At 33.3% G+C, this 17,014-nt stretch overlaps 1 protein-coding gene across 7 annotated transcripts in view; it reads right to left on the bottom strand.

Moving 5' to 3' along the window:
- LOC145678409 (structural maintenance of chromosomes protein 5-like) overlaps positions 1-17,014 on the bottom strand; it is a 1,106,524-nt gene that overhangs the window by 937,120 nt on the left and 152,390 nt on the right. For all 7 annotated transcript variants that reach the window (XM_081748525.1, XM_081748529.1, XM_081748531.1 and 4 more), the window contains exon 4: positions 15,753-15,905. In XM_081748525.1, the coding sequence (XP_081604651.1) occupies positions 15,753-15,905 (153 nt within the window). The remainder of the gene's footprint in view (positions 1-15,752; positions 15,906-17,014) is intronic.

The raw sequence follows: 17,014 nt of genomic DNA, 5'->3' as shown, positions 1-17,014 counted from the left end.
CTACAAATGATATTAGAAAAGTACGACATAGACAAAAGAGAACAAGTACAGAGTTATGAGAGTTACAGGTATTGGATTGGAAGGATTCAAGAGTGTAATATAAAGACAAGATTACAATCCCTCCAAGAAAAATATCCGAACATGACTATATTGTCTAAAACCAAAGACCCAAACTCGATTAACCTTCTAAATAAAGCAAAAGAAAAATATGATTGTGTTATTTCGCATCGTTGTCATGTAGACTTAAAGAATGTGGATGGAGAAGAAGATGATGAGTTTGTTATTGATTTGCTTTTAAGTATAAGGGACAATTAACAACGAGTTTTGTGTTTAGATATTCGTAAAGGTAAGGGTAATGAGTTTTGGACATCCCTATTAGAAGAAGATTTGGTTAAAGAAATTGATTGTTTATAATCGGTTAATATCTAATCCTATGTAAAAACTTTTAATATAACTTTTATGATTATTATTTCAAAAAAGCGTAACATCAATCTTCGCTGTTGTTAGTTCCATTCTTCCCCAGAAAAAAAACGGATTATCAAAATCAGGATCTTCTTCAGGATATTCATTATTGTTGTTATTGTTGTTAAGTATAATAACTGTTCTACACAAAGGACAAGTGTTATTATCTCTTAACCAGGAAAGCATACACTCAACACAGAACACATGCTTACATGTTGTTTTACACAATTCAGTTTTTGTTTCTTTACATATTGCGCATTCTTCTGAGTTCTCTATTAAACGTAAACCTGTTAAGAGTAGCATTAGTTTGTTTCTGAGGGAATCGTGAACATGCTTATTTACTCTTACGAGTTCAACCATATTGATCTTGTTCCTGATTTTCATTAGAAAGTTTTCAGAGAACTTGCTATCGCAACAAGTGCGTATTATGCAGTTTAATTCTAAACCTTTGCTTTCTAACTCGAGAAGGAATTTTTCGCTTTTATCGCCTAAACTAACTTTCGGTCAATAAACTTTATTTTGATATTTTCTCACGTGTGTTTCGCCTAGCAGTGGTGTAATAACTTGCTAATCGATAAGAGAATTAAATTCCCTCAAGAAGGCTGTTCGTTCTTTTCCTGTGATGCAGCAACTTTCAGAAACTATATTCCAACTGAGTTTGTCTTTAAAGGATTTTAGGAAACTTTTGCAAGAGAGTGTGCCCCAATGTAAATATTCTCTGAATTGTGTACCAACATCAATAGCTTGCTTCTGTGAATACCTTCTCCAGTTATTTTTTTCACTTAACGCGAGCCAATCAACCTCTTCTTTAAACTCATTAAGAAAATCTTCAGTCATTTGCCGAGAATATTCAGACATGTAGTAATCCCAATGAATAAGTTGTCTTGTATGTTCTTTATGGTTTAATACGAATTCTGGTTTTAAATGACGATAACACCTTGAACCATACCTTGATTCACACAATTTGTCCCAGGAAAGTTTATCATCATACTTATTAATAATGTTTTCGTGTTTAAGCAAGTCTTTTCTGTTTGATAATCTGACCCAATCGACGTGTTCTTTATAACGTTCACTAAAAGAAAGTGATAGTTTATAGGTTGACGTAACAACACAAATGTATCTTGTTTTTGAAGGTATGTAGAAAGTCATCGGGTAAGTTCTTTATTTCTGAAATTTGTTTCCATTCTTCGAATTTTCGACTATTAAGTACATCTATAACTATATTTCTACAAAGCGGATTTTGAAAGTAGTTTACGATATGTTCAGGATTTAATTTTTGAATCATGTCTTTTATAAGTTCACTTGGTTGTTGTGAATTTGTGGTAGTTGTTGTTAAAGACTTATTTTTGTGCTCGTTGATTAAGGTTATTATTTCTGCTTTCCTTAGCTTTGAACAGCCATGTATTCCGTTCTCTCTGCAGTACTGTTTAAGTTGAGGAATAGTTTTCTTTTCCATAACCCCGTTTATTATAATATTTAAAAAATAATATTCATTTTTTATAAATTTTCTATAATAAATATGGAAACACATTGTAATTTGATACAGAATAAACTTAACCTTATTCATCAAGATCTTAAACTCATAACAGCACTACTAGAAAAACAAATATTATTTAAAGAACAAGAAATGTTATTAAAAGAAAAAGAGAATGGAGTACTAGAAAGATATACACCAGAATCAAACTGGGATAGTGACAAAGAAGTTGAGCCTACAAATGATAGTGACAAAGAACTTGAGCCTACAAATCATAGTGATGAACATGATGAGGTAGATTTGAAAAAAGAATAATAAAAATAAATTAGTTTTCATTAGATCATTAGTAACTTTGATAGGTTATTCCCATGAAAGCCAATGTTCTAATACAAAATGCTAATAGACATCGAGATTTCCCACGTCACATGAGTATTAAAACTAACTAACTCTATGGCCTATGGAACCCGGATGTTTAATGCCGCGTTCACAAAAGCTCTCCACTGACTTCTACCCTTAGATAACTGGATCCAGTTTCTACTTTGTATTCCAATCTCTGCGAGATCCATCTTAATATTCTCCTCCCATCTGCGCCTAGGTCTTCCTAATGGTCGCTTTCCGATTGGTCTTCCAGTCAAGACTGAAAGCGTTTCTACTTTCTTCCATTCTAGCTACATCACCCGCCCACCTAAGCCTCCTAGACTTGACGACTCTAACAATGTTGGGTAAACCATATAAATTATGTAGTTCCTCGTTTGAAGTTTCCGCCATTCCCCATTCCCGTTCCTCTTGGGTCCGAATATTCGTCTCAGGATCTTGTTCTCAAATACTTTCAGTCTATGTTCTTCCCTCAGAGTAAGTAACCATGTTTCACAGCCATAAAGAACAACAGGCATGATTATCGTTTTGTATATTTTAAGCTTCAAATTCCTCGACAGAATTCGCGACGACAAGAGATTTTGAACCGAATAGTAACACGAATTCCCTGCTTTTAGTCGACATTTAATATCTCCGTGAATATGATTTTCCTCTGTTAATATTGATCCTAGATATTTGAAACTATCCACTTTATCAAAAGTATTACTTAATATTTTAACACATCCATAATTTGCTGTATTCCGGACCCGACGCACTTCCATGCATTTAGTTTTCTCTGCATTTACTTCTAAACCCAAGTCCCTGCAAACGTTTAGTGAGATCTCTGCATTTCTTTCTATTGTTCTCCTATCATCACCTATTAAATTTACATCATCAGCATATGCCATAACCTGGTGAATACCGTTCAACTCTAGGCCCTGGTTACTATCTTTGATTTTCCTTATAGCGTATTCCAGAACGAAGTAAAATAATAATGGCGACAGCGCATCTCCTTGTTTCAGGCCATTTCCGACGTGAAAGCTCGTGGACAAAAATTTTCCTACCCGGACTTTACTTTGGGATTCATTTAAACATATCTTAATTAATCTAATTAGCTTTCTTGGTATTCCAAGTTCTGTAAGAACGTTGTATAATGTTTCTGTCCTAACCGAGTCGTACGCTTTTCTAAAATCAATAAATAGTTGATGTACCGGGGTATTGTATTCCCACTCTTTTTCGAGTATTTGGCGAATGGTAAATATTTGGTCGATAGTTGATCGATTTCGTCTAAATCCGCACTGATAATCTCCAATAATTTCATCTGCGTATGGGGTCAATCTTGCTAATAGAATATTTGAAAGGATTTTATAGGATGTTGACAGAAGAGAAATGCCTCGATAATTATTACAGTCAGTTTTGTCGCCTTTCTTGTGAATTGGAACAATGATTGATTCTTTCCGCTCTTGTGGCAAGTCTTCCTTGTTCTAGGTAAAAAGAATGAGTTTATATATCTTGTTCCACAATTTTTCGCCTCCAGCTAAAATTAACTCAGCCGGAATTTCATCTACACCCGGAGATTTGTGTTTCTTTAATTTCTTTATAGCGGTTTCTACTTCTATTCGGTTGGGTTCTGGAATGTACGGTCCTGCGGTGTGTATCTCCTTTTATCCACGCACACTAGTTTTTAGTTGCGTGTTAAGCAAATCGTCAAAGAAATCTTTCCATCCATTTAAGATTCTATCCGTATCAGTGAGAACTGTACCGTCAGATTTCTTTAATATATAAGCACGAGGTTGATAGCCATTTTTAAAATCCTTGATCCCCTATACACGTCCCGAATTTTTTTTTTTTTTTTTTTTTTTAACTATTATTTACTGTTCCTTAATTTTAGCTTTCAAAAAATCGCGTTTCTTTGTTCTAAAAGTTTTGGAAGTTTCCCGCCTGATATCTGCGAAATTTTGTGCAGTTATTTCATTCGGATTTTGTAGCCAGCGTAATTTTGCCTGTTTTCTCTTCTCTGCTAGTCTTATGCATTCCTGGTCGAACCATGGTTTGTTCCTACGTATTTTCGCGTGTCCTAATTTTTCTTTTGCTGAAATTTTAATGCTATCTCTAATTTCAATCCAGGTATCTTCAACACTAGTGCACTCCGAATCTTCTAAAGCCGAGAATCTATTCGAAACTTCAATCTGGTATTTCTCTCTTACCTGGCTCTCTTCTAATTTCTTTACATTGAATCTCTCAGTTTTCGGACAATGAATATTACCTTTATTCAACGACAACCTCTCTCGAATTATCGCTGCTACCAGGTAGTGATCAGTATCACAATCAGCCCCTCTAAACGACCGGACATCAATTATGCTAGATTGCCTTCTTCTATCTACTAAAACGTGATCAATTTGATTATGTGCTTTTCCGTCTGGTGATGTCCAAATGTATTTATGAACGTTGCGATGTGGGAATTTTGTACTCTTTACGATTAGGTTTTTGGATGTTGCAAAGTTCACGAGTCTAACACCGTTGTCATTACTTTCCTTATGCAGACTTTCGTTCCCTATAATCGGTTTGAAAATATCCTCTCGTCCTACCTTCGCATTGAAATCCCCTAATAGAATTTTCATATGGTATCGCGGGAGTTGGTCAAATATCCGTTCCATTTTTTTCGTAAAAACTGTCTTTTATATCGTCATTCTTATCTTCAGTTGGGGCATGTACATTTAAAACAATAATATCACACCACCGTCCCTTAAGAGTAATAAAAGAAAGTCTGTCAGTAACAAATTCAATCCGTTTAATTGCTGGTAATAGACGTTTATGAACGAAAAACCCTGTTCCTAACTGGTGATTTTTATTTCCTTCCCCGTAAAAGAACGTAAAATTTCCGGAATTCACAGATCCATTTCCATCCCACCTAACTTCCTGAACTCCTACTACGTCTATCCCGTATTTCTCTAACTCACTCCTTACGGATTTTAACGTGCCTGCCCTATAAAGACTCCTAATATTCCATGTTCCAAATCTCATGTCCATTTTCTTTTGCTGAGGTCGTGCCAAGTTATCAGTCCTTGTCCGAGGCTTTTGTGAATATTTCTGAACAAGTTTTATTATTATTATTATTATTATTATTATTATTATTATTATTATTATTATTATTATTATTATTATTATTATTATTATAGGATGGGGTTGTTAGCCCTACCCAAACTCCCAAGCTGAAGGACTACTCCTAGTCGGCTGTTTGCGACTGCTTATTCAGTATATTCGCAGCTACCTCTATATCTAGAGGCCTTCTCCTCGATCCGCAACCTGAGGACGCGCCATGCCGTGGTGACAGGAACCCACGTTACACGGAACACACATGAGTATTAGCTATTGTATTAGATAACGAAAATGATTAAAATTATTTTTTGTATAATAAAAACGAGAAAGTAATTATGAATTTAATTAAGCATAATGTAGTTGAATTCAAAAACTTATGTAAAGGAAAGGGGATAAAAGGTTATTCTCGATTAAGAAAAGCAGAACTTATTGGCCGTATTAAAGAACATGAAGATGAACAAAACAAATTAAACTTTAGGCAAACATTTCAGTTTCAAGAAGACATCTTTGAAAACACCTAAACCTAAGAGATTAGGTAGGAAGAGAGGTTTAGAACTGTTTCCATTTAAAGAAGAGATGTTTGAAGAACCAAGAGTGAAACCTGAATCAGCACCAATTGATGTAAAGCTCAAGGAAACGGCAATTAAATCAAGATTAGAAACATGGAGATTCAAAACAGATTACAAACAACATGATCCTCTAGAACAATATATCACTTCAACATCAAAGGCTTTAATAAATAGACTAAACATCAGCTTACAAAAACATGGTTCGTTAAAGGTTAATCTCTTGATAAACTGTCAATATAAGAAAAGTAAAGAAATTCAAAACTTTTATTTCGACACTAGCAACAAAGAGGTATTCCAATCGACCAATCTAAAAGAGCTCATAAATGATGCTGAAGAAGACTAAACATCAGCTTACAAAAACATGGTTCGTTAAAGGTTAATCCCTTGATAAACTGTCAATATAAGAAAGGTAAAGAAATTCAAAACTTTTATTTCGACACTAGCAACAAAGAGGTATTCCAATCGACCAATCTAAAAGAGCTCATAAATGATGCTGAAGAAATATTACGAGCAAGAATGGATGAGTTTCAAGCTAGAGGTTCTGGCTGGGCTCTTCTAAATATAAACTACATAGAATTAGCTCTTAATAAGTATGCTCCATATAGAGGATCGTCATACATAGAACTACCAAATGAAATTAAAACGAAAAAGGCTGTTATTAACGTAAAGAATGAAGATGAAAAATGTTTCTTGTATTCAATTGCTTCTGCATTACAACCTGTTAAAAAACATCCACAACGACCATCAAAGTACAAGTCTGTTCTTAAAGACTTGGAAGAAAAATTAAAAGATATCGATTATCCTGTAAAACTAAGTGACATCCCAAAAATTGAAAGACGACTTGATATATCGTTTAACGTTTATACATATGATGATGAAAAATATATTGTGTAAATTTTATATCATACTAAAAACAAAAAAAGACACCCATGTGAATGTATTATATGTAAAAAAAAGAAAATAAAACTCACTATTGTTGGATTAAAGACCTAAGTAGATTAGTTAGCACCCGAATAACAAAACAGAGAGCGCGAAAATATTTGTGTGATCGATGTTTATTATACTTTTACTCGCAAAGTGCATTAGATAAACACGAAAAAGATTGTTCTACTCACGAAGCTGTTAAGATAGAAATGCCACCAGAAGATACATAAGTTGAATTTCAGAACTATCAAAATACAATGAAGATGCCATTTGTGATTTATGCTGATTTCGAATGTCTATTGCATAAGGTTATGAGTTGCGAAGAATGTTATCCAGAAGATGAATCATATACCAAAAAATATCAGCAGCATAAGCCATCTGGATTCTGTTACTATATTGTAAAAAGTGATGGAAGTAAAATAGATCCTGTTGTGTATAGAGGTAAAGATGCAGCTAAGATGTTCGTAAGAATGTTAAAGAAAGAAGCTAAACAAGTATCAAACATATATAGTCAAAATAATGAATTACCATTAACAAAGAAACAGAGAAAAATAGGAGAGTTTGTTGCTGCATTATGTAACAACTGTAATTTAAAAGTTAGAATACCTAAGTTTGTACTAGTGATTATATATAACTTATCAGAATATGACTCCCACTTGTTTATAAAAGAACTAGGATGTAATAAAGAGCAAATAGAATTAATACTTAATAACGTACAACGTTACGTATCATTCAGTAAAAAAGTTGGAACTATCAAATTAAAATTCGTAAATTCATTTAGATTTATGGCATGTAGTTTAGACAAATTATCATCAAACCTAACAAGAGAACAAATGACTCACACCAACACTTCTATCCTATCGAAAGGAAATTTAAACTTGTAATAAGAAAAGGTGTTCACCCGTACGATTATTTAGTGACTGGAATAAGTTTAGACAGAGACAATTGCAATCAAAGGAAGCATTCTACAACAAGCTTACCAACACACATATAAGGACGATGATTATGAGCATGCAAAGAAAGTATGGAAAATATTTAAAATTAATAACCTCGGACAGTACCATGACCTATATCTAAAAACTGATGTGTTGTTATTAGCAGATGTGTTTGAGAACTTTAGAGAAACATGTCTTAAAGCTTATGGTCTTGATCCAGCTTGGTATGTGACAGCACCAGGTTTAGCTTGGGATGCAATGTTAAAGACGACAAATATAAAACTAGAGTTATTAACAGATTACAATATGGCCTTGATGATAGAGAAAGGCATAAGAGGCGGAATTTTGCAATGTAGTAAAAGATATGTAAAAGCAAAAAATAAATATATGGAAGGTTACGATGGAAATAAAGATGATTCTTACTTAATGTACTTGGATGCTAACAACTTGTATGAATGGGCAATGAATCAATATCTACCGTATAAGGGATTTAGATGGTTAAGTGAAGACGAAATAAGAGAAACAGATTTTGCAAATGTTCCTGATATTTGTGAAAAAGGTTACATTTTAGAAGTTGATCTTGAATATCCTAAAGAATTACATGTCTATCACAAAGACTACCCATTAGCACCTCAAAACATGTGTCCACCTGGTTCAAAACAATCAAAACTGTTAACTTTATACGATAAGGAAAAATATGTAATTCACTATCGAAACTTAAAACGATGTTTATCACTTGGATTAAAACTTAAGAAAATTCATCGAATAATAGAGTTTGAACAATCAGATTGGTTAAAGAATTACATAGATTTAAACACACAGATGAGAACTAGAGCAACAAATGACTTTGAGAAAGACTTTTATAAGCTAATGAACAATTCAGTTTTTGGACAGACTATGGAAAATATTAGAAAGAGATGTGAACCTATAAGAATAGAATGTGACCCAGCAAGAGTAGAAAACCTAATTGCTAAATTAAATTTTAAAGATAGAATTATTTATTCTGAGAATCTATGTGCAATCATAATAAATAAAACAAAATTAACTTTCAATAAACCAATGTATGTTGGAATGAGTATCTTAGATTTATCAAAATATTTAATGTACGACTTCCATTATAATGTGATGAAGCCAAAATACCAAGGCAAAATAGAAGTATGTTATACAGATACCGATAGCTATATATATCATATTCAAACAGAAGATGTATACAAGGACATGAAAAATTATATTGATTACTTCGACACAAGTGATTACCCTAAAGATAACAGATATAAGATACCTCAGATCAATAAGAAAATACTTGGTAAGATGAAAGATGAACTTAAAGGAACAATCATAGAAGAATTTGTTGGTTTAAGATCAGGAATAACTACCCTACCATGGGGTCATTATAAGATAGAACAGTTGTAGTTTTAGATGTAAGTTTTTAGATGTAAGTATTTTATGATTTTAAATGTCATAAAAGCCTATGCGCAGAGCACCCTACCCAATCTCACTTTAGAATTGTAGTTGCACTAACCTTCTGTGTTAAATAGTATTTGTCAAAGTACCGGGAGGGGGAAAGTGGGCTAGAAGTAAAAGCAAGAACTATTGAAAGAAAATGCTCTTATCATCTACAATATATATTTATCCCGAACACTATATCATTAATAAAAATCTCATTGTCAGTAACTGTAAAATCTTTATTAGCAACAACTTTGGTAAAACTTATCACTCGCTTAATCAAATGTCTATACTGAGGAAAAGGAAACCGTTCTCTAAAATGTGGAAGAGGTTCTGGAGCTGTTTCGATTTCAAACTCCTTTATACATTTTAATCTTATGCCATCTGTAACGGTCTTCCACCAAAACAGAGATACACCATCTGGTTTCTTCTTAGGAATATTTGGGTATTTCTCTAATAAGTTCAGTTCTTTTTTCGTGAGAATATATGTTTCAAATGCTCTAAACTCAAAATCATCATCTACTTCAACTTCACTATTATTATATTTCTCTCTTTTCTTTTTATTACGACATGCTTTGCACTCATTGTGTCTTGTGTTACCGTTTCTAGAGAACTCTTGGTATTGTTTCGATTCGTTACAAGTGATGCACTTCTTCATTTATTAAATATGGAATAGATACTTGTTCTTAACTTCTGCGCATAGCACAGCTTCATTCATTTTTATGTCTAAACAATCTGGTCACAAAAAAGGGCGAAAAGTGGGCTAGAAGTAATAACCAACCTATACTACTCGCACATGGGTATTATCTTATTGTCAATTAAGAATTCTTTCTAAACAAACATTTTTTTTACTAAAATATAGCTAAATTTCACATTAATTATATGTAAAAAAAAAAAAAAAAAAATGATTCTGCCGGTAGGTCTTTGCGTAAGAACAATCATATTGAATTTATGATGCCTTTCAAAGAAAGCTGTAGTCCCATATTAGTCACTGATACATAAAAGTAGTATGGAGCATTCATTCTGTGCCTCTTGCAACTAATTTGACACTCTCGAACACTCTCAAGATGACAGATTCCATTTAAAATCGTCCAGGCAAACCTCAATTGGTCCCCATAATAGTCTCAGATTTCGTTTATTTTTTACATATGGGATCTACATGCAATATTATTAGATCCATATTTTTTCTTTTTGCTGAAAAAAATTTTTCATTCTATATACAGCCTTCCAAAATGGCTGCGCTCCTCTCGGATTGCTCGAAAAACTGAAAACATGTCAAATTAAAAGTTTTGTTGTAGAGAAACGAGTTTACTTAGTAACTTAATCGCAATAGCAGGAAGAGTATAAAGTTGTATGTTTCGGTAGAGGGCCAAAATTCGTCTATTGGTCCAATAGGAATCACGCAGTTCACTCCCAATATTGCCAACTTTGGTGAAATTTTTGCTAACTTCAAACATTTTTTTTTCTGTCCTCACGAGTAATATCAAGCATCTGCTTCTAGCATCGAAATCTATTCCATAAGGTCTCTTGAAAATGTAAAGGACTTACGTTTCTGATTATTACATTCCACGTTATAGCATGATGAAAAGCAGAAAATTTAATTAAGACGCCATGTTTGGACGCCATTTTCTCAAAACCCCCACCTTTTAAAATTCTGAATTTTTTACATGTATTGGAGAAGTACCTAAGTATTTAATATCCGTTAACCGTTCATGCGGCTGCAGCCCCTAACATTCGCAATTAATTATTGAAATTTCGATTTTTGTACTTAAAATGTAAATATTTCCAATGGGCATTTAGATTCTATACACAAGGCGAATTAAAAGGGAGTATGAAAATTTTGAGAGATGAATCCTGACGTCAAATCCAGTAGAAAAGTTCCTATAAACATGAGTCGAATTTCGCTTCGTTTTCGAGTTACAGGGTTTCCAACTCGGGACCCAAAATCGACCCGGGATAATAGAAAATAAAATATATATTTCGCGTTAAATCAGAAACTGTGTTAAAGCTTTCATAAAGTTCAGAAAGTTGATTTGTATCAATATGATGATTTTGACGTGCGTTGCAATTCGGTTGGCAGTGTTGCCAACTTGGTAGAAATTTTGTTTCTAAATGACACTACGTGTTTTTCATTTGATATTTGGTATTCATTAATGGTTTTAAACATCACATGAAGCAAAATTTGCCCCACATCACTACAGTTTTCGAAAACTTACTGTATTTCATTAAAAGGTTTTATCTCGTGCGTTATTGATAGTTTTCAACATTAAGTGTGAATTTCACCTGATGTTTGCCATCATTAGTAAACCAAAATGTCGAATAAAAACTACGTCTGTGTAAGTTGTCATAATAATAATAATAATAATAATAATAATAATAATAATAATAATAATAATAATAATAAGAAGAAGAAGAAGAAGAAGAAGAAGAAGAAGAAGAATATTTTTGCAAAACTTCTCGCAATTCCACGCATCAAGTTCGAACTTGTTCAAGAAGTTCTGCTGCAATCAAGAAACAGTTTATTGCGTGATTCGGTGTCGTGAACATCATCCTAGTGTTCTCTGGAACCATGAAAATTGTTTTCACTGGTAACATGACATTGTAGTGCACTAGTTACAGTGTTTGTGTGAATAACAATGGAGAAGTCCTATTACAATAAGGACCATATTAAATGTGTTGATTATTCTAAAAGGCATAAGAGGATTGTGTACAAAAAGAATTCTTGACAAACATTTTATCTTTACGGTAAAATACATGTATTGCGTACAGCGCGTCTGCCAAAACGTAATATTAGCAGAGGATGATTATTTGTGTAAAGGGTGCTTTGAAAATTTACCGTGAACAACATGAATATATGTGAGATATTGGTGACCATGGAAGAAGGTGTAAATAAGAAATTATGCACCAGCAAGATAAAGAATTTATTCCTCTGAATGTAGATTTGGAAACCATTAACCAGACAGTTAACATGCTAAACATGAATGTGTCGCCATTAAAACGGCCGTTATCGGTGAAACCTAGGCTACGGTGAAGGATTCACCTCTCAAAACTTTTCATTCTGCTTTCCAAATCGCGTTGTGTACAAGACACAAATAATCATCCTCTGCTAATAGTACGTTTGGGCAGACACGCTGTACGCAATCCATATATTTTACCGCAAGATAAAATTTTTGTCTAGAATTCTTTTTGTGCACAACCCTCTTATGGCTTTCAGCATAATCAACACATTTAATGCGGTTCTTACTATAATAGGACTTCCCCATTGTTATTCACACAAACACTTAACTAGTGCACTACAATGTCATGCTACGACTGAAAACAATTTTCATGGTTCCAGAGAACACTAGGACGATGTTCACGACACCGAATCACGCAATCTATCAATAACGCACAAGATAAAACTTTTTAATGAAATAATGTAAGTTTTCGAAAACTGTGGTGATGTGGGAAAAATTGTGCTTCATGCGATGTTTACAATCATTAATAAATACCAAATATCAAATAAAATCCACATAGTGTCATTTGGAAACAAATAAAAAAGCTCTACCAAATTGGCAACACTGCCAACCGAATTGCAACGCACGTCAAAATCATCATATTGATACAAATCAACTTTCTGAACTTTATGAAAGCTTTAACACAGTTTCTGATTTAACGCGAAATATATATTTTATTTTCTATTATCCCGGGTCGATTTTGGGTCCCGAGTTGGAAACCCTGTAACTCGAAAACGAAGCGAAATTCGACTCATGTTTATAGGAACTTTTCTACTGGATTTGACGTCAGGATGCATCTCTCAAAATTTTCATACTCCCTTTTAATTCGCCTTGTGTATTGGATCTAAATGCCCATAAGAAATATTTATATTTCAAGTACAAAAATCGAAATTTCAATAATTAATTGCGAATGTTAGGGGCTGCAGCCGCACGGTTAACGGATATTAAATACTTAGGTACTTCTCCAATACATGTAAAAAATTCAGAATTTTAAAAGGTGGGGTTTTTGAGAAAATGGCGTCCAAACATGGCGTCTTAATTAAATTTTCTGCATTTCATCATGCTATAACGTGGGATGTAATAATCAGAAACGTAAATCCTTTACATTTTCAAGAGACCTTATGGAATAGATTTCGATGCTAGAAGCAGATGATTGATATTGCTCGTGAGGACAGAAAAAAAAATGTTTGAAGTTAGCAAAAATTTCACCAAAGTTGGCAATATTGCGAATGAATTGCGTGATTCCTATTGGACCAATAGACGAATTTTGGCCCTCCACCGAAACATACAACTTTATACTCTTCCTGCTATTGCGATTATGTTATTAAGTACACTCGTTTCTCTACAATAAAATTTTCAATTTGACATGTTTCTCAGTTTTTCGAGCAATCCGAGAGGAGGGCAGCCATTTTGGAAGGCTGTATATCGAAGAAAAAAAATTTTTCAGCAAGAAGAAAAAATATGGATCTAATAATTTCGCATGTAATTTCTTATTTTAAAAAATAAATATAAATCTGAGACAGTCGTGTGGACCACCCTGGACGATCTGAAATGGAATCACTCAGATAAAATTTGGAATTTCTATCAGCCCTCGCCCTATGACCCCCAAAGGTACCAAATTGCCCTCCGTACTCTGTGCCTCCTATTACCAAAATAATGTTCCAGGTTTTTACTAACAAAACGCCAAATTTCACATTAATTGAGAAAATATAGCTTCTTCCGTACTAAGGATATTTATCGTGAATTTATAATGTGATTTTTGGAAGGTGGCTGTAGCTCAATATTAGTCACAGGCACATGCAAGGAATATCGAAATACTAATTTTGTATTATTTGTGATCAATCTGACACACACTGAATTTTTCAAAACAAAATTTGCAATTTTTATAAACATCCACCAACTTATGCTTCATCCCAAGTACCCTCCTAAGGCGGTACGTTACAAAAATAATATTCCAGATTTGATAAACGCATAACTTTTTGCTAACCCGACGCTAAGTTTCACATTAATTGAGAAAAAAAAATCATTCTTCTGTATGTCTATACTAAGGATATTTATGGTGACTGACCATGCAAGGAGCATCGGAATATTAATTCTGTAACAGTTGTGAATAATCTGACGCTCACTGGTGTTTCCGAAACAAAATTTGGAATTTTTATAACGATCCATCATCTGATGCTTCACCCTCTGTGTCCCCCTAAGGCGATGGTTACCAAAATAACATTCCAGATGTGAAAAACGCATACCTTTTTGCTACAACGACGCCAAATTTCACATTAATTGACAAAAAATACCTTATTCTCGTATGTCCCTACTAAGGATATTTATGGTGATTTTTTATTTTTGAAAGAGGGCTGTAGCCCCATATAACTCACTTGCACATTCAACGAGCATTAGAATATTAATTCTGTGACAGTTGTGAAAAATCTGACGCTCACTGGCATTTCCGGAACAAAATTATGAATTTTTATAAAGATCCATCATCTAACGCTCCATCCTCTGTGTCCCTCTAAGGCAGTGTGTTACCAAAATAACACTCCGGATTTGAAAAATGCATATTCTTTTGCTACAATGACGCCAAATTTCACATTAGTTGACAAAAAATACCTTCTTCTCGTATGTCTCTACTAAGGATATTTATGGTGTTTTTTTATTATTATTTTTGAAAGGGGGCTATAGCCCCATTATCAGTCACTCTTACATGTAAGGAGTATTGGAGCATTAATTATGTGACATTCGTGATTAATATGACGCTTACTAGCATTCCGAAAATAAATTTTTGGATTTTGGTAACACATCACCCACTACCTTTTTACGCCCCTTGTCTCTAAAAGGGGGGCGTTCCCAAAATAATGTTTGAGACAGCTTTAGTAGCTTTGTGAATGAGTGCTTTTACACTTCGTAACAAATGCAACTCATTTGCCCCAAAATCTTTACTAATAATTATTGGAGAAAACTGCTTCCAAAACTTAACATTGAATCTTTCATAATAAGTAAAATGAACTTTCGTGTTTACGCCCCGAAAAGGAGGGCTAAACAGCAATTTTCTCTTATTTCCTTTAGAAATTCGAAAAATTCAGATATTTTTCAATAAGAGTGCCAAATTTTACATTAATAATATGAAAACTTTATCTTCTCCCAGATATGATATATATATATATATATATATATATATATATATATATATATATATATATATTTCTCAATCTAACAAATAACCGGGTAAGACAAAAAGAGAAACGAGTTCTAAGAAGCAAAAAAATGTACTTAATGTTCCCTGATTTTTCTGTTTTTCTTAATATTATTTTATATTACGAAATTCTGATTATTCCAGGACTTCTTACGAGTAAGCTGAATTTCCGTGACTTTTCCAATTTATAAATTTAGGAAATATCGAAAACAAAGTGTAGAATTTTCGATAAATGCAAAGTTTTTTTTTTTTTTTTTCATTTTCATAGCTGTATATATTTGTTTATTTGCATGAATATCTTACCTGTTTACTTGAGCAGGATGTCTTATTTAAAGCCCACGTTGATTTATTATCCTTTGTAATTGTTCTTGTTATGACATAGTTGGCTCCATTCGGGTTATTGAGTTCTATTTCAATCGTAGCCTTATCGCACCCACTTCGAATAAATTCGCCAACCTTAAAAAAATAATAAAACATACATCGTTCTATATAAGCATACCTCTTATTTATCTGCAAGATATGTTTTCAATCTACTTGTACACTGAACATTCCATATAAATTATTCCAGCACAATAATTTTAGGATCAACTGATATGTACTGAGCTTCCTCGTGACTATATGGTTAGCGTACGCGTCTTAGAGGCGCGAGAACCAGGTTCAATTTAACGTAGGAGACTTTATTTAACGTAGGAGCTCATATGGGTGGGATCCTACGTTAACCTGTAGGCCCATGTCTCATATAATCTCGCTGCTGAAAGGAAACTATTTCAAACTTCCCAAGGTATTAAAGCCTCATCCAATTTAACCCAACTGATATGTAGGAAAAATGCAGTTCATTTTGTATGTGCTGAACTTCGCCATCGAGGTTTATTCTCTTACATGAGGCGCCTTACATTTTCTCACCTGTTTGGTTTTGAACTGGACACCAGATATTTGAGGAAAGTGTTTGGTGTCCGATTATATATTAAAATCTAACGCTAAAGATTTTTTTTTTTTTGTTTGTTTGTTTTTCTCTCATGCACTTCTTAACACTGAATTTCATTGAAATACAATGTATGAAGAGTATTGTGCTTATTAATTAATGCAACCACATATTGACTCTCCATTATCAGTAGAGAATATTCTTTTTTTTTCTTCTTCTTCTTTCTGGAACTGCTGGTGCTTCGAACATGCTAAACTAGTTCATGTTGTGTTCTTAGCTCCAATAATTAATGCCTTTCCAGAACATATTTTCAGTTTGATTAATACTTTACGAACAAAAGCTAGGAACTGTATGGTCATAATTTTAGTTAGAGTTGAACTCTGTGAGGATCAACTATGCAATGCTTGGAGCTAAAATTCATAGAATGTGTGAAAACCAAACCAAAACTGCTATTGCTGCTCATGCAAACAAGAAATATGACTTCAAATTTAAAACATAAACTTGCTTTTAAGTATATGCATTAGTAATTCTAATTGACCACAGTTTATTAGCTTTAGCACGCAATTAAACATAAAATTCTACAAACGTGTGAAAATTCTACAAACGACATGATCAAAAACTAATAAAACTAATAACTTTTGAA

This window comes from Thermobia domestica, chromosome 2, assembly GCF_964235325.1.
Source record: "Thermobia domestica chromosome 2, izTheDome1.hap1.1, whole genome shotgun sequence".
Lineage (NCBI taxonomy): Eukaryota > Metazoa > Arthropoda > Insecta > Zygentoma > Lepismatidae > Thermobia > Thermobia domestica.
The sequence above is the reverse complement of the archived record's forward strand: the minus strand, read 5'-3'. Positions and strand labels throughout refer to the sequence as shown.